At 40.2% G+C, this 27,925-nt stretch overlaps 2 protein-coding genes across 2 annotated transcripts; both read left to right on the forward strand.

Moving 5' to 3' along the window:
* The first annotated feature begins 1,700 nt into the window (after nt 1-1,700).
* On the forward strand, nt 1,701-2,339 carry LOC131622746 (uncharacterized). Its single transcript, XM_058893789.1, has one exon. It carries the CDS (start codon nt 1,701-1,703, stop codon nt 2,337-2,339), a length of 639 nt encoding a protein of 212 aa, XP_058749772.1.
* A 39-nt stretch (nt 2,340-2,378) lies between these two features.
* LOC131622747 (uncharacterized) lies at nt 2,379-27,745 on the forward strand. The gene is made up of 10 exons (XM_058893790.1): nt 2,379-3,098; nt 3,471-4,040; nt 4,365-4,610; nt 4,785-5,552; nt 5,715-5,944; nt 9,441-9,556; nt 9,644-9,729; nt 27,146-27,224; nt 27,312-27,384; nt 27,655-27,745. Exons 1-10 carry the CDS (start codon nt 2,379-2,381, stop codon nt 27,743-27,745), a joined length of 2,979 nt encoding a protein of 992 aa, XP_058749773.1.
* Nucleotides 27,746-27,925: the final 180 nt, after the last annotated feature.

Consider the following 27,925-nt stretch of genomic DNA (forward strand, 5'->3'; position numbering starts at 1 on the left):
TTCGCTGTAGCGAACTAGTCTGGTACAGAATTGATATTTCTCCCATTTGAGTGCAGTTTCGCTTCGTATCGGAATCGAAGGCCTCTTATGACTTGTATAACATTCTGATAAGTGTTTTATTTGTATAAGACCATGATATGACCGTAATCCCTTGAATATGCTTGTATGTTGTGAAATACAAATTGTGTGGATTATATTGTGGCATGATTATTGATGTTTCCACTTGTTCCGGTTGAACACTTGGATGTGATTGCCTGTGTGATGGCTGATACTGTGTGTGTGCTTGAATCGGAGTAAGCCTAAGCTACTAGGTGGTAAGTCCTGTTCATGGACTTAGTCCATCATTTATCGTTGCGGTGTGAAGGTGAGGGTCTTGAATGGCGTTTCCCACCTTGATGTGACACACATGCGTGCTCGGTATGTTTATGCACCTGAGCTACCATTGCAATATGAAGGTGAGGGTCTTGAAAGGCGTTTCCCACCTTGATGTAACATATTGGCGTGCTTGGTATGGTGGGGTCGTGATGCCACGTAGGCTACATCACTTCGGACTCACCTCTAGTGATGTCACGTAGATAATCACTAGGCTTTCGCCCGGTGGGCTTGTACTGTCATGTAGGCGTTTTTCGCATTTGGATAACCACCTGCGTATATACATGATTGATGGGGTAGTGACACCACTTAGGAGGTCACTACGGTAACTCATCACAGATGAGATTGTGTAGCCAAGTAGGTGTAAGTCACATGGGATTCATCTGACTCATAGTGCGGTGGTCTTGTGCGAGTCTCTTGACGCGATGTACAGGAGTAACTCACCGAGGGTGTGGTTTGGCAGCCTAGGTAGACAGGCAGATTCTACTCCTGGATTCCTCGTACATGGGTACGGGTCTGCACACTTGTTTGTGGTGGCGTTGAGCCCGTTGTTGTTGATGCCATCTTGGATAGTTATGGGACTTCCAATGATGGTGTACCCTTGTTTGTATTTGTACCTGGCCGTGAGGTAACCCGGATCCTCGGTGGATCCGTTGACTGCATGTTCCCTGTAGAACTGAGTGAACCCGTAGGATAGGGAGACTCACTGAGATTTAGTAATCTCACCCCATTCCAATTATTATTTTTACAGGTGGTTCGAGGCAGGATCGTGGAAAGGGTAAGATGCCTTAGCTTCGAGATGGTGTTTCTTGGTGATGTGTTCTTTTGTAGTTCATGATCTTTTGTATTATCATCTTTTGTACTATGGATATGTATTTGTACCAGCCAGAACTTATGTATTTTGGCCATAACAGTTTGGGCTTTTGTACTTGTACTTATATATTATCCACTCCGCTGCTTATGTTTATGATTTTCGAGTACCATTTTAATGCCATATACGTATATCCTAGGCAATGTATGTATGGGGTGTTACAGTTGGTATCAGAGCAGGTCGATTCTCGGCTTTGCCACGAAACATCATAAGTCAGCATAATTCTGCCTCATATGTGTAGTGTCGGCATGATTCCTTATGTCTTACTTATGGCATTAAGCCTGATCAACTTGATTCCGTGTGTAGGACAAAAAGGAAGATGGCTGAACAACGCAGAGGTCCCGGAAGGCCCAGAACAAGGAATGTGGAGACTGAGCCTGAAACTGAGAATGCGGGTGTGCCTTGGGTGCAGATAATGCAACAGATGCAACAACAGAATCAGATGATGATGCAAATGATGCAAGGCATGCAAGGGCAACAACCAACTGCTCCTGCTCCTACTCCTCAGGCTGCAGCAGGGCCTGATTTTCGTGCCTTCTTTCGGATGGATCCGCCAGAGTTCTTGGGTGGCTTAGACCTTGTGATTGCGCATGATTGGCTATATGCTATGGAGATGATATTCCAGGCTATTCAGTGCACAGAGGAAGAGAAGGTGATCTTTGCTGCTCAGAAAATGAAGGGGCCAGCAGGTAGATGGTGGAATACGGAGTCTACGTATTTCACTAACCGGGGGATTCCAAAGGATTGGCAACATTTCAAGACAGCTTTCTTGGAGAAATACTATCCCAACAGTGTGCGTGCTTTGAAGGAGCGTGAATTTCAATCTTTCAAGCAAGGCAACATGTCGGTATCTGAATATGCTGAGAAGTTTGAGGACATGGCTGCCTATTCCAGACAAGCTGCCTATGCACCAGATGAGTTATGGAAGATTGATCAGTTCCTTATGGGGCTGAATGCCGATATTGTGCACAGTGTGTCTCAAAGGGAGTTTACCACCTATGCTGAGTGTTTGAGGCAATGCTATGTTGCCGAGAACACATTGAAGAGAGTCCAAGATGAAAGAGAACAGAATAAGCCGGTTCGTAGGGAACCATGAAGGTCGGGGCAGCATTTGAAACCCCGCAATTTTCCAGCTATGAGGAAACAAGTTCATGGTGATCGCTCTACTCAACCTTCTTGGTGTGGCAAGTGTAACAAGAAGCATTATGGAGATTGTAGGACAGCCCCGGTGAAATGCTACAAGTGTCAAGAGTTCGGTCATTTTAGGAAGGATTGTCCTATGCGAGATGCTCCCGAAAGGACTCCAGGTCGTGTTTACACCTTGGACGCTAGGAAGGCCCAAGGGAACACTAATCTTGTTGCTGGTACGTGTTATGTCAATAACCAACCTTTGTTTGTGCTAGTTGATTGTGGAGCAACACATTCTTTTATTTCTTATCCCTGTGTGCGGAGGCTTGGTTTTGAAACGAGTCTTCTTCCTAATCCTATGATTATCTCTTCGGCTACGGACGATGTAGTAGAAGCTCGAGAAATTTGCAAGGAGTGTTCTATTACCTTCAATGGTCGTAGGTTCGTGATTGATCTCATCTGTCTACCTCTTAAGAAGATCGATGTAGTACTTGGTATGGACTGGTTGTCAGCTAACTCGGTTTACATCGGCTGTAAAGAGAAGGCTATCTTCATTCCTGCTGAGGAGACTACACCAACCGATGCCATTGAACATCTTCTTGAAGGTACAGTTAACATGATCAATTACCTTTTTGCTCAAGAGAAGTCTTTCCTTTTGGTTCTTACGTCGGACTCCAAGGATGAGAAGAGTGTATTGGAGATTCCGGTTGTGTGTGAATTTTCCGATGTATTTCCTGAGGATGTTACTTCTCTTCCGCCGGAAAGAGAAGTTGAATTCTCTATTGATCTTGTTCCGGGTACCGCTCCAGTTTCGATCGCCCCTTATAGGATGTCTCCTGCAGAGCTAAGAGAGTTGAAGAGTCAGCTAGAAGAGTTGTTGGCGAAACACTTCATTCGTCCTAGTGTTTCTCCATGGGGAGCTCCAGTCTTGTTAGTGAAGAAGAAGGATGGTAGTATGCGTTTGTGCATCGACTATCGTCAGCTGAACAAGGTAACTATAAAGAACAAGTACCCTCTACCGCGGATTGATGACCTTCTAGATCAATTGAAAGGAGCCTGTGTGTTCTCGAAGATTGACCTCAGGTCGGGATATCATCAGATTCGGGTTAAGAGTTCGGATGTATCTAAGACCGCTTTTAGGACGAGATACGGTCATTATGAGTTCTTGGTTATGCCATTCGGGGTAACCAATGCTCCTGCTGTCTTTATGGATTACATGAACCGGGTGTTTCAACCATATTTGGATCAGTTCGTGGTAATCTTTATAGACGACATATTGATATACTCTCGGACTATCGAAGAGCACATGGAGCATTTGAGGATTGTGTTGTCGGTTCTCAGAGAGAAGCAGTTGTTTGCGAAGTTTAGTAAGTGTGAGTTCTGGATGTCCGAAGTTAAGTTTCTTGGACATGTCATATCTGGCGGCGGCGTAGCTGTAGACCCTTCAAAGGTAGAAGCAGTGATAAATTGGGAACGACCCAAGAATGCAACGGAGGTCCATAGTTTCCTAGGCTTGGCAGGTTACTATCGGAGATTCATTATGGGCTTTTCTAAGCTAGCATTACCTTTGACCAGGCTTACAAGGAAGGAAGTTTCATTCGAATGGAATTCGGAATGTGAGAAGAGTTTTCAGAAACTCAAGGAGAAATTGACTACTGCTCCAGTGTTGGTGATTCCAGATCCAAACCGATCCTATGAAGTGTTTTGCGATGCTTCTAAGAAAGGTTTGGGTGGAGTGTTGATGCAAGATGGACAGGTTGTAGCTTATGCATCTAGACAGTTGAGATCTCATGAAGAGAATTATCCTACTCATGACCTCGAACTCGCTACAATTGTGTTCGCACTCAAGGTGTGGCGACATTATTTGTATGGAGTTCACTTTGAGATGTTTAGCGATCATAAGAGTTTGAAGTACCTCTTTGATCAGAAGGAACTTAACATGCGTCAGAGGAGATGGATGGAGTACTTGAAGGACTTTGATTTTGATTTGAAGTACCATCCTGGTAAAGCTAATAAGGTAGCGAATGCCTTGAGTAGAAAGGAGATTAAAGTTGCAGAACTGATGATGTTAGAGTTTGACCTTATGGAGAAGTTCAGAAATCTGGATTTGCAATTTGTGTGGGCACCAACGGGTGTGTTGATAAGTAACTTGTGTATTGAGAATGAGTTGCGGGAAAAGATCCGTCAAGCACAGTGGAATGATGTAGAATTGCAGGCTAAAGCAAACCTTCCTGATTTCGTTCGTACATCTGATGGATTCATTCTTTTTGGACGAAGGATGTGTGTGCCAAATGATGCGGAGTTAAAGAGGTTGATTCTGGACGAGGCTCACAAGAGCAAATTCACCATCCACCCCGGATCGACCAAGATGTATCAAGACTTGAAAGGGAATTTTTGGTGGCCTGGTATGAAGAGAGATGTGGCTGATTATGTAGAGCAGTGCGTGATTTGTCAACAAGTGAAGATAGAGCACCAAAGGCCCGGTGGTATGTTGCAACCATTGGATATTCCTGTTTGGAAATGGGACAGTATATCCATGGACTTCATTGTGGGACTACCACGTGTATTAGGTGGGCATGACTCGATATGGGTGATAGTGGATCGTTTGACTAAGTCCGCGCATTTCTTACCGGTTAAGACAACTCACAAGGTTTCTCACCTTGCGAGGCTTTTTGTAGTGGAGATTGTGAGATTGCATGGTGTACCATCTAGCATTGTGTCAGATAGGGATCCGAAGTTCACTTCCCGATTTTGGAAAGCTTTTCACCAAGAGATGGGTACAGATCTGAATTTGAGCACTTCTAACCACCCCCAGACAGATGGACAAACAGAAAGGACTATTCAAACCATTGAGGATATGCTAAGGGCATGTATCTTGGAAATTGGTGGAAGTTGGAAAGATAACTTACCTTTGATAGAATTTGCATATAACAACAGTTATCATGCGAGTATCGGTATGGCCCCATATGAAGCCTTGTATGGGAGGAAGTGTCGATCACCGTTGTGTTGGTCTGAAGTTGGTGAGAAGGGAATCCTTGGACCGGAGATAATTCAAGAAACCACAGAAAAGGTTAAGATGATCCGAGATAAGATGAAACAAGCTCAAGATCGACAAAAGAGTTATGCGGACAAACGAAGGAGACCGTTGGAGTTTGATGTAGGAGATCATGTGTTCTTGAAGGTGACTCCGAGGTTGAGGTTGAAAGGACCGTTTAAGACTCGCAAGCTTAGCCCGAGATACGTAGGACCTTATCAGATCATGAGACGGATAGGTGAAGTCGCATACCAGTTAGCGTTGCCTCCTTCACTATCCGGGCTGCATGACGTTTTCCATGTGTCTCAGTTACGGAAGTTTGTGCCGGATTCATTTCATCCTATCCTGCCAGATACGATTGAAGTAGAACCAGATCTTTCCTTCCAACCGCAACCTTGTCGTATCTTGGAGTATGCTAGCAAGTCGTTGAGAAACAAAGAGATACCTCTTGTGAAGGTGTTGTGGGAGGAGTCGCGTCCTGACGAAGCCACTTGGGAGCTCGAATCAGAGATGCGGGAGTTGTATCCTCACCTGTTCTGGTAAGTTTTCGAATTCGAGGACGAATTCTATTTAAGGGGGGGAGAATGTAATGTCCCAATTTTATTTTAAGAGATTATATATATATGTGTGGAAAGTATAGATAGTTGGAATGTGACTAAGTGGCACCTTAGTAATTGGAGTTTAGTTGAAGGGCACTTAAGTCATTGCACTAGACATAAATTTCTTAAGGGGTTGTTTGGCTGAGTTCATTTCTTGTCCTTGGAACAAAAACAGAATTTTGTGGAGACTAGAAGAGGGAGAACGTGAAACAAGAAGGAAAAGAGAAGAGAACCCATTTCCAACTTCATCATCAACCTTGCATGCATCCTTGATTCAACCATCTTCTTCTAATTTTCGCAGCTTCTTCCCCAGCTTAATCAGGTGAGTCTCATAGATAGAGACTTTGGGGAAAATAGTTTCGGGTTTATGTAAATGTGAGGGATTAAGGGATTGAGAGTATGTGTTCTATAATCCTTATTCATGCATGTTTTAGACTCTATTCTAGTAGTAATTCGTGTATGTGTCGCGGGCGAAAAATCGTTTTGTTCCTCTTTTTTGTGGATGAGACACCTGATGCCTTCTTTGGGCTCGAGTGCTCAAAAAAATGATTTTTCTTTGTTTCGACCAAACTTTTTATTATTTCCAAAGGAGGAAAAGGAAAAAAGCTGCAATAACCTAAAAGTGGGGGGAGATCTTGGGTAAGAGGGTTGGTTATACGAAGGGAAGGTATTAGCACCTAACGTATCTGTAGTACTCTACAGGGTTCTTTATTATTTTATTCCATGTTATTGAGAGGTTCTTGTGAAATTGGTGGGACCTAAGGTGTTTGTTTGATTATGCTCGCAAAGATCATCGCGATCCTCTGCATACATATCCCTTAGAGGGAATCAGAGCATCTGTAGCTCGGGTCTACGGGTGCTAAGGTTTGAATGGTTTTTTGTTTTGTTTTGCTCGCCAAGGATCGACCTTGTGCCTACGTATTCTCAAAGGGATGTTGAGAAAGTCAGAGCAATCGTAGTTCCCACTTATGCTAGTGGAAGCAAAGGAAAATAGACAAATGTCGTCTAAATGCTAGATGTATCTAATCTATATCATCACATACATCTGTTTGTTTTTGTTTGAAAATCTTTTCATTATAAGCCCGGGGCCATGCCACTTAGGGTGCTTAGAATGATAAAGATGTTTTTGTTTAACCAGCCTTGTGGCAAAAGTTTCAATGAAGTCAGCCTTGTGACAAAAACTTTGATTAATCAGCCAGCCTTGTGGCAAAAGTTTCAATGAAGTCAGCCTTGTGACAAAAACTTTGATTAATCATCCAGTACGGTGGTAAAACAGTTTGATTGATTAGCCAGCCTTGTGGCAAAAAAGAAGTTTGATTGATTGATTGTTTGTGATGATATATAAGAGATACTCCTAGCATAGAGATGAAAAATGTCTAATCTCCTAGGGTATTTGATTTGGATATTGGGGATGCTTATAAGAAGCCCGTGGGTCCTTGTACGAAGCCCAAGAGGAGGCTATCCGAGGGTCCTTGCATTGTAAGCCCAAGAGGAGGCTATGGGAGGGACAATCCAGGGTCCTTGCATTGTAAGCCCAAGAGGAGGCTATGGGAGGGACACTCGTTTGTACAAAGCCCAAGGGGAGGCATGGTATAGTTGGTTTGAGCTCTTAGAGCGATTTCACCGGGAAACCATACTCTATGTCCTAACCTAAACTAGGGGAGATTCTTTGCATGAAGCCCAATAGGAGGCTATGGGGAACCTAGTGTTGTACTAAGTTGAACAAGCATATATAACACAATCACAAGTATGAACAAGTACGAACAAATATGAACAAGTACATGAACAAATATGAACAGTTATATATAAGCACATATATATGACAAGGTGTGTGTATATAATGGAGTTTATGAAGGAAATATACCTGTAAGCATGATCCATTTGTATACACAGGGCTCGGGACTCACACTCGGGGAGAAGTCCACTTGAATTTATTCAAAGCTATGTAAACAGGTATTTACAAAAGGGCTTGGGACTTATACCTACATGGAGGCCCATGATATTTTTGGGAAGATTTAAAGAAAACCTTCATTTTTGGTTTGTATTTCAAAGTTAAAAATCAACTGATCGAGATATGTACAAAAGGCGTACAATGAAATACCTAATTTCATGTACTTGAGTGGGTATGTACAAAAGGGGCTTGGGACTTATACCTACATGGAGGCCCATGGTATTTTTTATGAAACATGGTTGATTATTTTTAACAGACGCGAGGTTTGAAAAACTGTTTGAAAGTTATTATTTTGAAAGAGTTTTCTGTACAAAGAAAAACTGTAGAAAAAAGGAAAAAAGGAGTGGGTCTTATACTCTCTAATATTCGAGAGGCCCCACTGTTTTGAAAAACAATGGATGATTTGAAAGTGAATTGATTACTGTTGTGAAAACAGTTGATTGAGTTTTAGGCTTACCTCGAAGAATGAGAAAATTGGATTTCTGAGTTTGAGGTGTTACCGTGATCTTCAAGTGATGTGCTTGGAATAAATTAGGATCTCAACAGATATTAAGAATCCACACCCGCAGAAAAGAAACGTCGAATAAGCTCACAGCTTTCAGCAATCTTTGATCATCCAGCAATTGTTTATGGAATTCTACAACAAATGGAAGACCAAACAAACAGACAAAATAGAGAACAACAGAGAAATAATCTCGAAGTCTCGGATGATGTTAGAAAATTTGAGTGATGTGTAACAGTAATCAAATAAAATTTAAATGATTAACTATACAACAATAATATAAAAATATCAAACTCAAATTAATTCTAAAAGAAGATATTTTTGTGGTTTTTTCATGAAAAGAAGAAAATAATTAGAAAAATAAACTTAAATATGCATCTAATATATTTTTTGGGATTTTTTAATAAGGATTAGAAAAGAAAATTAAATCCTATATTAAATAAAAATACTAAGTATTTTTTATAAACAATCTTTTAAAGAAATAGTTAGTAAGAAAAAACTAAGTAATTGGGCCAGAGGTGTTGAAAAATAAATTGGGGGTGCAGCCCAAATGAAATGCTGAAGCAAATAATAATAAGAGAAGGTTGGGACGGACCGGGTCGGGTCAGATGGAACCCGGATCCGCCCATCTGTTAGTTAGCAAGAGGATGGTTTAGAAAACCCTAAACAATAGGGAAAGAGGCCAGCAGCGCTCTAACTCCCTCTCACTTCGTTCACAATTCTGAAACAGACAAATGGAAAGAACACAAAACAATTCTTCTCATCCTCTCTCTCGATTTCGTTCATTCTCAACGAACAGCAACAATAACCTGGTTTTTCTTCTCTCTCTCGCGCAATTGATGGGCTCTCTCAGTCTCTCTTCACTCACGATTTGAACAACAAAAACTGAAGCTCTTCGATTTTTCGGCGGCCATGGAACAAGAACAAAAGTCCGGGTATGCTTCAAATTTGTGTTCTTTTGTTTTTCTTTGATGATAACTCAGTAATAGATTTCTCTTTCAATTCATTCATCTTTCTCAGTTGCTCGCTGTGAACAACAACGATGACAACCTTCAAGTTTTCGGCGGCCATGGAAATAGAAATCAGAAGCAAAATCCAGGTATGTGTTCTTAATTTCGTTTTCCTCTTGTCATGACATAGTAGCAATTGTTTATACTCTCTGTTTTCGGTTTTGAGAAATTCATAGGTAAAGAACAAATAACAGTGACATCAAAAGTGGAAGGAGAACCGAATTACCTGCGGCGAGGAGGATTTCGCCGGTTTATCGTTGAGGTGCGTATCGATTCTTTATGCTTCTGAAACTATGCCATGATTGTTGCGTTTTTGTTGTAACTGATTGTTGATTCTGAACCTGTGAACATGTTGCTGCTACTGTTTTGAGTTTATGTTGAAAATTGTTGTTATTGTTACTGTCCCGGATTTCTTTCTGAAAAAATCTGCAGACTAGCTGCTTGTTGCTGAATTTTTGCTTTTACTTACAACAATAATAACTCAAGCTATATGTGTTTCTGGTGATTTTTATGTTACAGGAAAGCCAAAATTCAAAACAACAACAATATTGAGATTGAGAGTGGAGATGACTTACCTACGGCGAGGAGATTTTCGCCGGATTATTGTTGAAGGTATGTCTTGGATTATTTATTGTTACTAACAACTTTGAATTATTACTAACAATTTCTCTAACACCTTGCTTGTTGTTGTAGGATCCTTTGATGAAGATGAAGCCACCTCTTTGGATATTAGGGAGACTTGAAGATGGACTTCAAGTTGGAACTCTCCACCAAGGTATGAAGAATTTCTTCTTCACTCCCCTTCAAGAACTATGTAGCTAGAAACTCTTATTTTTTCAAGTAGTTTTTCTTTGATTTGAAGAATTTCTCCTTCTAACAAAGAAACATGAAAACTATAAGAGAAGAGGAAGAAGTGAGAAAGCTAGTAGTATAGTAGCTTTGGTGTGATTTTGCAATGAAGAGAACACTCCTATTTATAGGAAAAGCTTAGGATGTGTTTGGCAATTTGGTGAACTTGATTCAATCATTGCAAGATAAGAAAAAGAATAAGAATATTCTTTATGAGATTTTTCTCTTGCAAGTGGACATGAAATATCTTTGATTCCTTTTTGAATTATTTCTTTTTTTGAATTATTTCTTTTGCTAAATACACACCCTTTTTGTTTTGACTTGGGCTTTTGAATATTTTGTTGAACTTTTTGCTAATCTCACCCTTCTTGTTTCTTTTTCCATGTGACATGAGCATTCTTGATGAAAGCATGAAGAAATTCGATTTTGAAGAATGAAGACTTTGAAGATTGAAGAATTCAAGAAAGCATTGCATTTTCTTTCTTTTCTTGTAATTCCAATTTATTCCAACTTTAGATTGTATGAACTTTGAATGGAATTTTGAAATGATGCAATTCTTGAACTTTAGATAAAGTCCATTTGTAACTCATTTGGAAATTTGGAACTTTGTAAAGAATGAACTTCATTTTTGAATGTTTGAATTTCCTTTAAAAATCCTTGAATGAAGTTGTATGAACCATGAATATTGGATATTCTTGAATGAAAAATCCTTGAAGTAATGTGAAGAATGTTCTTGCACCAATGAACTTTTAATTCTTGAATTTATGGTTTTAGAACCATACTTGAAGCAATTCTTTCAAAATGAACTCAAAATGGATAATGTCTTCTCCTTTTTTGCAAACCTTGAAGAAATCCTTATGGATAATTTTGAATTTGTTCTAAATTCCAAGCAATCCACGTGAAACCCTTTCTTTCATGAATCACAAATCCATATGCCGATTCCTTGAACAAATTCCAAACTAATCTCTTGAATCGCACAAATTGAAAATGGCACACTTCAAATGAACGCAAATTGATGACTATGGATCTTGAATTGAGACACAATTTCCATTGGATGTTGTCATAGGGATTATTTGAGGATGATTGAAACATTTGATTGACCTCCTGGGGATTTTTAGGGTTTCCCAAATGTGATCCCTGATTTTGGTCCCTGATAGTTCAAAACCCTGATCTGAGGATTTGTCTGATCAATCTTTGTGTAGGAGATGTTATGAGCCAATGGATTAGGTCAAAATGATGCACTTGAGGTCTTGATATCATGTCCCAAGTCATTAGGTCAAATCCTGAGCAAAAGTCAGGAGTATACTGTCTTCAGTCAAAACCCTAATTCAGTCGATTCAAAGCTGTTGAGCTTGTTGAAATGAATCTCTGAGGACCAAATGTTGATTGTTGATGAAGATGGTTCATTTGAGATGAAGGGAAAACAAAACCCTAATTGTTATTTGTTGCTTGTACTGATGAGTGATTTCTTGATTAAACCCTGCTGAGTCACAAATAACAAACACAAGCTATGTAATTTGTTAGTGATGCAAATGATGTATATGCAATGATATGAGGTGGTATCTTAGGTCAAAAATTGGGGTATGACAGATGCCCCTATTTAAGTTTCTTCAACCTGAGACATGAAGATTGAAAATCTTTGTTTTGATAGGGTGGAAGAGACTTAAATATCAGAAGACGCAAATTTTGGACCTAAGATACAAAAATTGCGAATGATGCAAGGATGTCTTTACCGAGGGAATATCAAGAACTGACTCCACTGGGGAAAAGAGATTGGGAAGGATGTCTTAACCCGTTTTGGGAAGAGAATCCGTTTTGTCTTTTCGGGAAAGCAAGTGTATGCTTCACTGGGGAATGATAGCTTTGTAAGAAAAGCTTACCTATCGACATTATCGACTATCTGCATGGGGATAAACTTGTTTAATAATGCGAAGGTGAAAGGTATGAAACTGCATCACCGACTATCAGCATGGTGACAGACTTGACAAGGTAAAAAGAGTTTCAAAGGTTCGGTTAATATTACCGACTATCAGCCTTGTGATAGACATGTTAAATAATATAACCAAAACAAAAAGTTACCGACTACCAGCCTCGTGATAGTGGTTCTGAAGACATGATCAATTATCAGCCGAGTGATAAAAATGATTCTGGAGACTTTGCTAGGGAAATTACTGGTTATTCAGCCTTGTGAACAGTAATAAGGCCCTGATCAAATGGTCTTCATGATTGATTTCCTAGAGAGGAAATTTTTGAAAGAGACATAAGCTGCTCTGATGATGAGGCTATTGCTTATTGCCTGTTTTTCACAACTCTGTTTGAGGAATCGGAGTTTGAATCTCTGGTAAAGACAAGGTTCTAACCAAGAATGAATTGGAAAGAAATAGTCAAATAAGACTTTGTACCCATGAGGAATGAACTCAACTGGGGATTCTCTCCTTTGTTTTGAGAGGAGACACTAAAGCAACCTTCTTCCACGAGGAATGATCTCAGTGGGGAACTGGAGAAAGAAGATTTTATTTCTGCTTATGGGTGACAACCTACTTGGAGAGATGACACGCCCATACCTGCTTTGTTTTTTTTTCTTTTTCTTTTTTTTCTCTTTTTTTTTCTTTTTTTCTCTTTTTCTTTTTTTTTTGGGATAGATATATCCTAAACAAGTGATTTTAAAACAGATATTGAAAAAAATGCAAGAATGCATAAATGATGCAAATATGTATGAATGATGAATGTCATGAATGTCGCATGCATGCTGACGATACTGACAGACAAGGAAGTATATACTGGAGAAGGACCGACGTCGCAATACAACCAGATACTTGGTAAATGTTCTTCAACACGGTGTAGATAACACAGGTGATGAATGGTGCTGCATGTTTTCAACTTCTCTGGGGAAGATAAACATCTTTTCTTATTGAGATGGAAGAACTTCTTCACTGGAGATGGAAAATCTTCGTCACTGGGGATAAAAGACCTTCTTCAATGGGGATAGAAGAGCTTCTTCACTGGGGATAATTGCTTCAAGAATTCTTTTCTGGGACAAGAATGCCGTTGTTTCAACAATTTTTTCAGGGAGAATCCTTTTGTTCATCCTATGGAGACGACTGCTGATGTTCCTTCCGTTGTTCACAACTCAAAGGAAAATTTCGCTTTTATTTTGAAAAAGAAAAGTGAAGTAAATTCATTTAAAACTTATTTTTTTCTTTTTTGTTTCAAAAGTGAATAACACAATTAAAGCGTCATTTTGCAAGCTGAAAGAAATTAAAGATTGCAAACAAATGGGCACAAGGCTCAAATTTATTTAATAGGATGGTAATCAGCTAAAGGCGTGATTCCATAGAGTATTTACAAAAGTTGGAAATGGTAATTTATGCGGAAAAGGCTACATTGAAATCAATAACCACTATTCCCTTAACAACTTTGAGTTCCAACTGTGCTTGTCGCTTCAGATTGGCGATGATTTGATTGAAGATCCTTTGATGAAGTACAGACTCCTCGGGTGACGAAGTACAGACTGATGCAGTTACTTTGTCATAAATCCCTAATTTTTGCCTAGATTGCCCTTTCAGGTTTTCAATCTACCAGGATGAATTTTTTCTGTTTATTGTCTCTAATTTTTGCCTGGACCGCCCTTTCAGGTTTTCAGTCCACCGAGACGCTCATTTTTGCCTAAGTCGCCCTTTGCGGGTTTTCGACTTACCGAGCTGTTCTTTTGTATTTTTTAGACAAAGTATTTCTTGACTGCATCAGCATTCACAGGATGTGGGAGTTCATCACCATCCATGGTTGCAAGAGTCATGGCGCCGCCAGAAAATGTTCTTTTGACAACATACGGGCCTTCGTAATTAGGAGACCATTTGCCCCTAGAATCTGGTTGAAAAGACAAGATCTTTTTAAGCACGAGGTCGCCTTCTCGAAATTCACGAGGTCGAACCTTTTTGTTGAAAGCTTGTTTCATCCTTTCTTGGTATAACTGTCCATGGCATAGAGCAGTCATACGTTTTTCTTCGATTAAGTTCAACTGATCGTATCTGTTTTGACACCATTCAGCCTCTGATAACTTAGTCTCCATGAGGACTCTCATTGATGGGATTTCAACTTCTACGGGGAGTACAGCTTCCATGCCGTATACTAGAGAAAAGGGAGTTGCCCCTGTTGAAGTACGCACTGAAGTACGGTACCCATGTAAAGCAAATGGCAGCATTTCATGCCAGTCTTTGTAAGTGACGACCATTTTCTGGACGATTTTCTTAATGTTCTTGTTGGCAGCTTCGACGGCGCCGTTCATTTTTGGTCTGTAAGGAGAAGAGTTATGATGCTCAATCTTGAATTCCTCACACAATTCTTTCATCATTTTGTTGTTCAAGTTTGAACCATTGTCAGTAATGATCTTGCTGGGAATACCATATCGGCAAATGATGTTATTCTTGATAAACCTCACAACCACTTGTCTTGTAACGTTGGCATAAGATGCTGCTTCGACCCATTTGGTGAAGTAATCAATGGCTACCAAGATGAAACGATGACCGTTTGAAGCTTTCGGCTCGATCATTCCAATCATGTCGATACCCCACATGGAGAAAAGCCATGGAGATGAGAGAACGTTGAGTAGAGTCGGTGGCACATGGATCTTATCTGCGTAGATCTGGCACTTGTGACATCTCTTCACATGTTTGTAACAGTCTGATTCCATTGTCAACCAATAGTATCCTGCTCTTAAGATTTTCTTGGACATTGCATGCCCGTTTGAATGAGTTCCAAAGGATCCTTCATGCACTTCATGCATTAACATGTCTGCTTCGTGTCTGTCCACGCATCTGAGCAAAACCATGTCGAAATTTCTTTTGTATAGCACATCTCCATTCAGGAAGAAACTGCCAGAAAGTCTCCTTAGAGTTTTCTTATCTTTGTTTGATGCCCCAAGCGGGTACTCTTGAGTTTGAAGGAAGCGTTTGATGTCGTGGAACCACGGTTTATCATCGATGACTGCTTCAGTTGCAAACACATAGGCGGGCCTTTCAAGGCGCGTGATTCTTACTTTAGGCACATCATTCCAATGATTGACTTTGAACATGGAAGATAGAGTAGCCAAGGCGTCTGCCATTCGATTCTGATCTCGAGGTATATGATGCAATTCAACCTTGTTGAAGAAAGTCAACAGACGTCTTGCATAATCTCTGTAAGGAATCAAGCCAGGGTGGAAAGTTTCCCATTTGTCTTTGATTTGGTTGATCACGAGGGCTGAATCTCCATATATGTCTAGGATCTTGATCCTTAAGTCAATGGCTTCTTCGAGACCCATGATACAAGCTTCATATTCTGCGATGTTGTTGGTACAATCAAATAGCAGTCTGGCGGAGAACGGGATATGAGTACCCTTGGGAGTGATGATGATTGCCCCAATTCCATTGCCAAAAGCGTTTACTGCTCCATCAAAAATTAGGCCCCATCTTGATCCAGGCTCAGGACCTTCTTCAGGTAATGGTTCGTCAAAATCTTTCATCTTCAAGTACATGACATCTTCGTCAGGAAAGTCAAACTTGAGAGATTGATATTCATTAATTGGTTGATGCGCCAAATGATCGGCGAGAATGCTTCCTTTGACCGCTTTTTGGGCACGGTACTCAATGTCATACTCAGATAACAGCATTTGCCATCGGGCAATCCTTCCTGTTAAGGCAGGCTTTTCAAAGACATACTTGATCGGATCCATTTTGGAGATTAACCAAGTAGTATTGTTGATCATGTACTGGCGGAGACGTTTTGAAGCCCAAGCCAAAGCACAACATGTTTTTTCGAGCATGGAGTAACGAGATCACAGTCTGTGAATTTCTTACTCAAGTAATAGATGGCATGCTCCTTCTTACCAGTTTCATCTTGCTGTCCAAGCATACAGCCCATGGATTCTTCTAACACGGTAAGGTACATGATTAGTGGTCTTCCTTCAACTGGAGGAATCAATATTGGTGGTTCTAACAGGTACTCTTTGATACTGTCGAACGCTTTCTGGCAATCTTCAGTCCATACAACCCCTTGATCTTTACGGAGAAGCTTGAAAATTGGCCCACAGGTAGCAGTCATTTGAGAGATAAATCTGGAGATATAGTTCAATCGTCCGAGAAATCCTCTTACTTGTTTTTCAGTCTTTGGTGCAGGCATCTCTTGAATAGCTCTGACTTTGTCGGGATCTACTTCAATACCTCTTTGGCTGACAATGAAACCCAAGAGTTTTCCGGATCTAACCCCAAAAGTACATTTGTTAGGATTCAAGCGAAGCTGATATTTCCTTAGTCGTTGAAACAACTTCAAAAGGTATTCAATATGTTCTTCTTCTGTGCTGGATTTGGCTATCATGTCGTCCACATAGACTTCAATTTCTTTATGCATCATGTCATGAAAGAGAGTAGTCATTGCCCTTTGGTAAGTTGCGCCTGCATTCTTTAATCCAAACGGCATCACTTTGTAGCAAAAAGTACCCCATGGGGTGATGAAAGATGTCTTCTCCATGTCTTCGGGAGCCATCTTGATCTGATTATAACCGGAGAACCCGTCCATGAAGGAAAAGACGTTGAACTTAGCAGTGTTATCAACCAGTATGTCGATACGTGGTAATGGAAAGTCATCTTTTGGACTGGCCTTGTTCAAGTCACGGTAGTCAACACACATTCTGACTTTACCATCTTTCTTCGGAACTGGCACTATGTTGGCCAACCATTGAGGATACTCTGAGGTGACTAGAAAACCTGCGTCGAGCTGCTTCTGAACTTCCACTTTGATCTTGTTAGCCATATCAGGGTGAGTCCTTCGCAATTTCTGCTTAACTGGCGGACATTCTGGCTTCAATGGCAAGTAATGCTGAACAATATTGGTATCCAACCCAGGCATGTCTTGGTAGGACCAGGCAAACACGTCAACATATTCTTTGAGAAGGTCTGTCAACTTACTCTTGACATCAGCATCAAGCAGCGATCCAATGGTCACTTCTTTTTTGTCTTCTTCAGAACCCAAGTTGATCTTTTCTAAAGGCTCTTTGTGAGGCAGAATGGCTCTTTCCTCGTGCTTAAGTAATCGAGAGATCTCATCCGGGATCTCCTCTTCTTCCTCTTCTTCGGCTTCGAACACAGGAAACTCAAAGTTGGGAGAGGGCATAGGGTTATTGCATTCAATGGGTTTATCAATAGTAAATCTGCACATGTGATTTATATCTATTTCAGAAAATTTATGAATGCAAGAGTGTATGCAGTTTTTTTTTGAAAAAGTTTTTTTTTTTATTTATTTTGGTTTTTTAGGATTACCATTTCCAGAAAAAAGCAAAAAATAAAACACATAGCGTAGGGAATTCAAAATGACACTTTATTTATGACTCATTTTTGAAACAAAGCCCTAAACACAAACTCATTTGTCTTGGGCAGGACAAAGAGGGAAACTTTTAAAACAAAGCCCTATACACAAAGTTATTTGGGCGGAACATTTAAAAGCAAAGCCCTATAAAACATCTCTCTGCTTTGGGCAAGGCAGGAGGTCAAAATAACAGCGAGATGATTACTTTGAGCGGCGAACAACATTCGGAACGTCGACAGCTTTCCAGTAGCAACGAACTCCTCTGTGTATTATGTATTCAGGAAAGTTCTCCCCAGAATTATCTTCAGTATTGACATTGACCGCAGGTCGAGCAGGATTTGAAGGTCCTGGTTTGTCACTCTTGTTCTTTGTAGAGTTGAAATGGTCTTCTTCCACTTCTTGAAGAGCATAAGACGAGTCACAATCTTCAGAATTTTCAGGATGTATTTCCCAGTCTTCAGGATGAAGAGACTCATTGTCAGCGACACTTTCCGAGTCAGTTGCGGGACCATCTTCCCCTTCATCTTCAAAAATGGCATTTATGTGATAATAACCATCTTCAGGATTATAAACCTTGGCAGATGCACTAAATCCGAAATCTTTAGTAATTTCAGGCTGCTGAGAAAATTGACAGGGCTGATAAGCCTCTTCTGGTTGACTATTATATTCAAAGGAATCTCCCCATCCAGTTGGTTGGATATCTTCAATCGCAATCTTGTAACTCTCAGGTGCAGTGTATTTCACCATATAATCAAATTTTCCACTTGGTTGTCCCAAGGTGTCCCAAACCTCTGCAGGAATAGGCGGAATTTCTTTAGCACTTGTTTTCTCTGAAAGAGGATATGGTTCTTCCTGAGATATGTATCCCGAGTCATTGAGATAACATTTCCATTCTTCTTCAGGATCAGGTAGACCCTCTTCGATGCATTCTTCGATAAGGACATTAACCTCTTGAGGAATTGGGTTAAGGAATCCTCCACTAATGAAAGTTTCTTTGATCGGACGAAGGGTTTCATCCTTCTTGGTGCAGTTTGAGAATGTTGGTGAACATCCGAGTCCTGCTCTAGTTTCATTCTTGGTCGGGATCACAACTTGCCCCCAGCCAGTGGTAGTTCCATCTTTCACTACTTTCACTGCCTCTTTGTAAGAAGAGATCGATGCTTTCTTCTTGGAAGATTCGTCTTCTAAAGAGAGACCCTGGAATGGAGTTCCTTCCACATCATCAGCACTGATGAAAGAGAAATTGGATAAATGGCTCACCATCAAGGCTTGTTCTCCACTTATTGTTACCAATTTTCCATTTGTTACAAATTTTAATTTTTGATGGAGCGTAGAAGTTACTGCCCCTGCTTCATGGATCCATGGTCGTCCTAACAGACAGCTATAAGCAGCTTGAATGTCCATGACCTGGAAGGTGATTTGAAATGTATGTGGACCAATTGTCATGGGAAGGTTGACTTCTCCGATAACAGATTTTCGCGATCCATCAAATGCTTTGACTACTACACCACTGAACTTCATAGGCATTCCTTGGTAAGACAAGCGAGCAAGAGTCGTCTTTGGCATCACATTCAAGGAAGATCCGGTGTCTACCAACACATTGGACAAAGAGTCTGATTGACAGTTCATAGAAATGTGCAAAGCAAGATTGTGATTTCTGCCCTCCTCGGGGAGTTCCTCATCACAGAAGCTTAAATTGTTACAAGCTGTTATGTTGGCTATTATCCCATCAAAGTGATCAACAGTCACATCATGATCTACAAAAGCTTGATCTAAGACCTTCATCAGAGCTTCCCTGTGGGCTTCAGAGTTTAAAAGCAATGAAAGTATTGAGATCTTTGAAGGAGTCTGCATAAGCTGATCCACAATCTTGTATTCACTTCTTTTGATAAGCTTCAAAATTTCATTAAAGTCAGGATTGACATTGGTTCCACTGGATTGACCAACATCAGTGTTTGTATTACTGACAGGAGTTTCCTCAGGATTCCCCACTGGTGTATTAACAGGATTTTGCCTGGTTGCAGGAGCAACAGGCTGCTTTGGAGGTAGTGGAGTATACACACGTCCACTTCTTGTTACTCGACTCACATCAGCGATGTTCACGACAGATGAAAGAGTAGGTAAAGGAACTTCTTGCCCATCTTTTATCATTGTTGCATTGTAGTTGTATGGAACTGCCTTGTCAGAGTCATAAGGAACAGGTCCAGGTAGAAAAATGATCAAAGGAGCAATTGGAACCTTCGGCTTGTTGTAAGTAACTTCCATGCGCTCAGGCATGTTGAAATGAGGAACGATGACGTTAACTTTAGGCATTTCCGAGTTGATATCTGAGACTAAAAGCTCATGCGGATAACATCCTATCATGTTAACTTCATTTTCATCCCTATTTCTGTAGATCTCAATAGTACCATTATCTAGCAAAACTTGGAGATCTCTTCTCACAATTGAACACCCGTGAGGATCCACACAACATATTCTACAGGAACCGTATTGATGCTGGCGAAAATTCGGCCCCCGACAAAGAGTAGCGTGCATTTGTACCAAATCTGCTCTTGAGAAGTTGATATTATAGACTCGGTATTGGCCAGGACATCCATATACCATGTTTACAACATGCCCTCCATGATTGGGCAGCGGATTTGCTTGCACATTAGGGTTCAAATTTCTGAAAGAGAGAAGATTAGATCTAACCAACCTCTGAACTTCATATTTCAAAGCTATGCAATGCTCAAGATCATGGCCAGGTGCTCCTTGATGATAAGGGCATGAGACCTCAGCTTTGTACCACCATGGGAGTTTCTCAGGTACTAGTGGTGGTGCTCTAGTTTGAACGAGACCTTTTTCAATCAAAGCAGGGTACAACTCTGTGTAGGTCATTGGAATCGGATCAAACTGTGGAGCTCTTTGCACACGATTCTGATTGTTGTTAAGTTGTTGAGCCTGTTGTCGAGGCTGTTGTTGTTGAAACTGCGGGGTAAATCCCGGATTTGGCGCTGTATTAACGATTGGCGCAATAGCAGAAATCTGTTGTCGACGATTGACGTTTCCTCTTGGCTTCCCTTGGGATACCATGTCAACACTTTGTTCCTTCTTCTTTGGGAAACCACTTCCGAACTTTTTGGTTCCGCTTGAAGATCCACCTTCTTTAGTTAGACGTCCGGTTCGGACTCCTTCTTCTAGACGCATCCCCATGTTTACCATTTCGGTGAAATCACTTGGAGCACTAGCAATCATGCGTTCATAATAAAACGGACTGAGAGTATTCAAGAAGATCTTTGTCATCTCTTTCTCTTTTAACGGTGGATTAATCTGAGCAGCAGTTTCTCTCCATCGTTGGGCATACTCTTTGAAAGCTTCATGGTCTTTCTGAGCCATGGATCGAAGCTGATCTCTGTCCGGAGCCATATCCGAGTTATACTTGTATTGTCGGACAAAGGCCTCACCTAGGTCATTGAATGTTCGAATATTAGTGCTATCCAAGCTTGTGTACCACTTCAATGCGGCACCAGTCAAACTGTCTTGAAAGTAATGGATAAGCAACTGATGATTATCTGCATAAGTAGACATCTTTCTGGCATACATCACAAGATGGCTTTGTGGACAAGAACTACCTTTATACTTCTCAAAGTCTGGGACCTTGAATTTAGCAGGTATTTGCACACTGGGAACCAAACATAGCTCCTGGGCATTCTTTCCAAACAAATCTTTGCCACGAATAGCTTTGACTTCTAGCTGCATCTTGTTAAACTGCTCTTGGAGATCTTCTACAAGATTACGCTGATTCGTGCTATCACCTTGATCATGATAAATCTCATTTCCATCGTAGGGAACAGTGTGAACCGTAGGGGTCGGAACTGTCATAGTGGGTTGAGAAAGTGCCATAGTGATTTGGGAAAAAGTTACCCCTGAATGTGGAATAAAAGCCGAACCTTGTGCAGCAGGCGCTTCAGTTGTAGCTGTTTGAACCCCAGAGAAATTATGGCGGAAACCTGTACCAAAGCTGAAAGGCGGGCCCCAACCTTCTGGCATAGAAAAAGATGGAATGCTGAATGCAACTGTAGAAACTGGAGTAGTGACTTCAGATGTTACTGTTGCTTGACTGTTGGGTGGCGGCGGCTGATTCTGTGCGGCCATTAAAGAGTCAACCAGAGTAGTGAGACTTTCCAACTTTTCCTGAAGAGTGGTCACTGTACCACGAAGCTCAATATTCTCTTGTTCAGAGTGTTCCATTACTCTTCTTCTGCTTGAACGAGTATTGTATCTGTGATCTGATTGCGAGCGCGGTCGAGAAACTTTGAGACGCGACAGCTTGACGATCTATTGGAGAAAGATCCAAAAGATGAGACTCTATACAACAGACTCGATATGCTGAATGATGTATGCAAAGAGAAATTTTATGATTTTTCCAAACATTTTAAAGATTATTTCCTTGCAAACATTTGAACACAAACAATTCTTTTATTCATTTTTTTTTATTGCAATAATGGGAAATGTTACAACATTGGAGCGTAGCTCCTTACAGAATCAAATGATACATGAAAATCTAAACAAATCCTAAACATCTTCATCAGACGAAGAACCAAATGCGTTGTGCAGCTTGAGCTTCATGATTTCTTTCCCATAGTAAGCTTTCAACTCGGCCTTTTCAGCTCTCAGTTTGTCAACCACATTCTTCCAATTGTCAGGAGTTGGAGCGTTGCTTGTTGAGCCTTCAAGCTTTTTCTTGCTTTCTTTGATGTATCTTCTGATTGCGGCATCTTTCCGACGGATCTTCTCATCTTTGTTCATGAGCCATCCATCCTGATAATAGAGAGTTTCTTCATGTTCTTTCACTTGTTTCTTCAACTTTCTATTTTCCACATCAGTTTTTCGAAATTTTTCTTTCCAAGCGTCTTTTTCTATCCTCATCTTGGTCAAAGTGTCTTGGTATTCCTCCATAGCAGGAATGTTGGGTCGTTGAGGTACCACAGGGAACATGGGTATTTCATAATCATAAGGCATTTGAAACTCCCTTGCTCTTTTCTTCACCCAACAGGTATAGGCGTTCGTAGCAATACAGCTCTTTATCTCACCTTTTTCTTTCCATCGGATGTCGTACCAGGCTTTCACCATTTTTGTCTTCAACCCTTGAGGATCATTTCCTTCCTGATAGAAGTAGCTTTCCACTGTAGGGCCAATGGGTTTAGTTGAATTTGCATACCCGAGTTGTCGTCGGGCTAGGACCGGATTTTAATTAATTCCTCCTTGTGTACCAATGAGGGGTACGTTGGCGAATTCTCCACAACTTTCAATGGTTTCTGTACCGCAGCGAGCCAAGGTATACCACTGAATATCATTATTAGTAAGAGACATAAGTCTTTGAGACCAACGTAAACCTTCCCGGTTTTCCGTGAAAATGGGAGACTTAGGTAAGTGTGAAACAATCCATTTAAACAACAGAGGTGCACAACATACAATAATTCCACCACCTTGGTGATTCCTATAATGGACAGAGAAATACATGTCAGCAAGCAGAGTCGGAACAGGATTTCCATTCAAAAAGACCTTTATGGCATTGATATCAACAAAGTCGTCGATATTGGGAAACAGAACCAACCCATAGATGAGCAAGGCTAGTACAGCTTCAAAAGCTATCATGCTACCAGTCTCGATGAAATCAAAGGCTCTCTTTATTAGAAACTGTGAAGGCAAACCTGGAAGGTTTCCTTTGGTAGTCCAATTACTCTCTATTTCAGATTTCTTCAAGTGGGTTCCTGCTGCAATGGCTGGTGACTTAGGAATGGCTTCCAAACCATTGAAAGGTATTTTGTCAGACACAGGAATACCCAAAAGATTGGCATATTCTTCCAAGGTTGGTACCAACTGATAGTCTGGAAAGGTAAAACACCGGTAGACGGGATCATAAAACTGAACCAGAGTTTTGAGAAGTCCTTCATCAACATGAGTGTTCAAGATAGGCAAAAGCTTTCCATGGCTTTTCCTAAAATCAGAAGGATCTTGTACAAAAGATGCTAACTCTTTCAGTCTTTCCACATTAGGCTCTTTGAAACCGTACCTCTTGGTATGCCTTTTTACCCACTCCATAACCTAATCCTATAATGTTTGCAAAGAAAATTCTCTAATTGTTTGGAAAAAATCATGTTTTTATGGAAAAAGATTTTTTTTTATTTTTTTATGGATGTATGAATGCATGGATGCATGGATGCCACATATTCAAACATGGTAAAGCGAACATGGTAACGCAAACATGGTACTGTAAACATGGCAACACAAACATGGTAACACAAACATGGTACACACAGGTTCAAAGGTCCAGCGTCACGAGCATGAGGTCAGAGAACCAAATATGGGATAGTTCTAGTTAATCACCTGCATGACATGTTCTACTGATACGTCAGAGTCTACATTTTTCTTTCGGATATTACCGGCCTTCCACAATTAAACTCATGAGCCAGTAATATTCTCAAGAAAAACTCGTCTGAGTGTGGTTCTCCGCATGACAACTAATCCAAGTCTTCACCTGAATAGTTTCTGCACCACAACCTAATAAGGCCAGGATGGGTTGGGGTTCTACGGTCTCTCAGCTTCTACAGTTCAATGAAAGCAACAATGTCTTCGCAATTAACTCGCTAAACATATATTAAAAACAAGGAACCTCCACTGAGCGGAAGGATTCTCACGTGCGCCTGCACATGACTATACCCTCCACCTAATTCTTATGTGTACTTAATCCGGGTTAGGATTTGTCCATAATGTATCACTTGTAACAGAACCACACAAGTAACAGAACCAAAGAACCAAACAAGTAACAAGAATAAAATAAAAACAAAATAAATAGAAATAACCCTTTCTTTGGAAACAATAAAAAGATGGTCCCCAGTGAAGTCGCCATTTTTCTGTTTTGTTTTGCTCGCCAAGGATCGACCTTGTGCCTACGTATTCTCAAAGGGATGTTGAGAAAGTCAGAGCAATCGTAGTTCCCACTTATGCTAGTGGAAGCAAAGGAAAATAGACAAATGTCGTCTAAATGCTAGATGTATCTAATCTATATCATCACATACATCTGTTTGTTTTTGTTTGAAAATCTTTTCATTATAAGCCCGGGGCCATGCCACTTAGGGTGCTTAGAATGATAAAGATGTTTTTGTTTAACCAGCCTTGTGGCAAAAGTTTCAATGAAGTCAGCCTTGTGACAAAAACTTTGATTAATCAGCCAGCCTTGTGGCAAAAGTTTCAATGAAGTCAGCCTTGTGACAAAAACTTTGATTAATCATCCAGTACGGTGGTAAAACAGTTTGATTGATTAGCCAGCCTTGTGGCAAAAAAGAAGTTTGATTGATTGATTGTTTGTGATGATATATAAGAGATACTCCTAGCATAGAGATGAAAAATGTCTAATCTCCTAGGGTATTTGATTTGGATATTGGGGATGCTTATAAGAAGCCCGTGGGTCCTTGTACGAAGCCCAAGAGGAGGCTATCCGAGGGTCCTTGCATTGTAAGCCCAAGAGGAGGCTATGGGAGGGACAATCCAGGGTCCTTGCATTGTAAGCCCAAGAGGAGGCTATGGGAGGGACACTCGTTTGTACAAAGCCCAAGGGGAGGCATGGTATAGTTGGTTTGAGCTCTTAGAGCGATTTCACCGGGAAACCATACTCTATGTCCTAACCTAAACTAGGGGAGATTCTTTGCATGAAGCCCAATAGGAGGCTATGGGGAACCTAGTGTTGTACTAAGTTGAACAAGCATATATAACACAATCACAAGTATGAACAAGTACGAACAAATATGAACAAGTACATGAACAAATATGAACAGTTATATATAAGCACATATATATGACAAGGTGTGTGTATATAATGGAGTTTATGAAGGAAATATACCTGTAAGCATGATCCATTTGTATACACAGGGCTCGGGACTCACACTCGGGGAGAAGTCCACTTGAATTTATTCAAAGCTATGTAAACAGGTATTTACAAAAGGGCTTGGGACTTATACCTACATGGAGGCCCATGATATTTTTGGGAAGATTTAAAGAAAACCTTCATTTTTGGTTTGTATTTCAAAGTTAAAAATCAACTGATCGAGATATGTACAAAAGGCGTACAATGAAATACCTAATTTCATGTACTTGAGTGGGTATGTACAAAAGGGGCTTGGGACTTATACCTACATGGAGGCCCATGGTATTTTTTATGAAACATGGTTGATTATTTTTAACAGACGCGAGGTTTGAAAAACTGTTTGAAAGTTATTATTTTGAAAGAGTTTTCTGTACAAAGAAAAACTGTAGAAAAAAGGAAAAAAGGAGTGGGTCTTATACTCTCTAATATTCGAGAGGCCCCACTGTTTTGAAAAACAATGGATGATTTGAAAGTGAATTGATTACTGTTGTGAAAACAGTTGATTGAGTTTTAGGCTTACCTCGAAGAATGAGAAAATTGGATTTCTGAGTTTGAGGTGTTACCGTGATCTTCAAGTGATGTGCTTGGAATAAATTAGGATCTCAACAGATATTAAGAATCCACACCCGCAGAAAAGAAACGTCGAATAAGCTCACAGCTTTCAGCAATCTTTGATCATCCAGCAATTGTTTATGGAATTCTACAACAAATGGAAGACCAAACAAACAGACAAAATAGAGAACAACAGAGAAATAATCTCGAAGTCTCGGATGATGTTAGAAAATTTGAGTGATGTGTAACAGTAATCAAATAAAATTTAAATGATTAACTATACAACAATAATATAAAAATATCAAACTCAAATTAATTCTAAAAGAAGATATTTTTGTGGTTTTTTCATGAAAAGAAGAAAATAATTAGAAAAATAAACTTAAATATGCATCTAATATATTTTTTGGGATTTTTTAATAAGGATTAGAAAAGAAAATTAAATCCTATATTAAATAAAAATACTAAGTATTTTTTATAAACAATCTTTTAAAGAAATAGTTAGTAAGAAAAAACTAAGTAATTGGGCCAGAGGTGTTGAAAAATAAATTGGGGGTGCAGCCCAAATGAAATGCTGAAGCAAATAATAATAAGAGAAGGTTGGGCCGGACCGGGTCGGGTCAGATGGAACCCGGATCCGCCCATCTGTTAGTTAGCAAGAGGATGGTTTAGAAAACCCTAAACAATAGGGAAAGAGGCCAGCAGCGCTCTAACTCCCTCTCACTTCGTTCACAATTCTGAAACAGACAAATGGAATGAACACAAAACAATTCTTCTCATCCTCTCTCTCGATTTCGTTCATTCTCAACGAACAGCAACAATAACCTGGTTTTTCTTCTCTCTCTCGCGCAATTGATGGGCTCTCTCAGTCTCTCTTCACTCACGATTTGAACAACAAAAACTGAAGCTCTTCGATTTTTCGGCGGCCATGGAACAAGAACAAAAGTCCGGGTATGCTTCAAATTTGTGTTCTTTTGTTTTTCTTTGATGATAACTCAGTAATAGATTTCTCTTTCAATTCATTCATCTTTCTCAGTTGCTCGCTGTGAACAACAACGATGACAACCTTCAAGTTTTCGGCGGCCATGGAAATAGAAATCAGAAGCAAAATCAAGGTATGTGTTCTTAATTTCGTTTTCCTCTTGTCATGACATAGTAGCAATTGTTTATACTCTCTGTTTTCGGTTTTGAGAAATTCATAGGTAAAGAACAAATAACAGTGACATCAAAAGTGGAAGGAGAACCGAATTACCTGCGGCGAGGAGGATTTCGCCGGTTTATCGTTGAGGTGCGTATCGATTCTTTATGCTTCTGAAACTATGCCATGATTGTTGCGTTTCTGTTGTAACTGATTGTTGATTCTGAACCTGTGAACATGTTGCTGCTACTGTTTTGAGTTTATGTTGAAAATTGTTGTTATTGTTACTGTCCCGGATTTCTTTCTGAAAAAATCTGCAGACTAGCTGCTTGTTGCTGAATTTTTGCTTTTACTTACAACAATAATAACTCAAGCTATATGTGTTTCTGGTGATTTTTATGTTACAGGAAAGCCAAAATTCAAAACAACAACAATATTGAGATTGAGAGTGGAGATGACTTACCTACGGCGAGGAGATTTTCGCCGGATTATTGTTGAAGGTATGTCTTGGATTATTTATTGTTACTAACAACTTTGAATTATTACTAACAATTTCTCTAACACCTTGCTTGTTGTTGTAGGATCCTTTGATGAAGATGAAGCCACCTCTTTGGATATTAGGGAGACTTGAAGATGGACTTCAAGTTGGAACTCTCCACCAAGGTATGAAGAATTTCT

Source organism: Vicia villosa, unplaced genomic scaffold (genome assembly GCF_029867415.1).
Source record: "Vicia villosa cultivar HV-30 ecotype Madison, WI unplaced genomic scaffold, Vvil1.0 ctg.000041F_1_1_5, whole genome shotgun sequence".
In the NCBI taxonomy this organism is placed as follows: domain Eukaryota; kingdom Viridiplantae; phylum Streptophyta; class Magnoliopsida; order Fabales; family Fabaceae; genus Vicia; species Vicia villosa.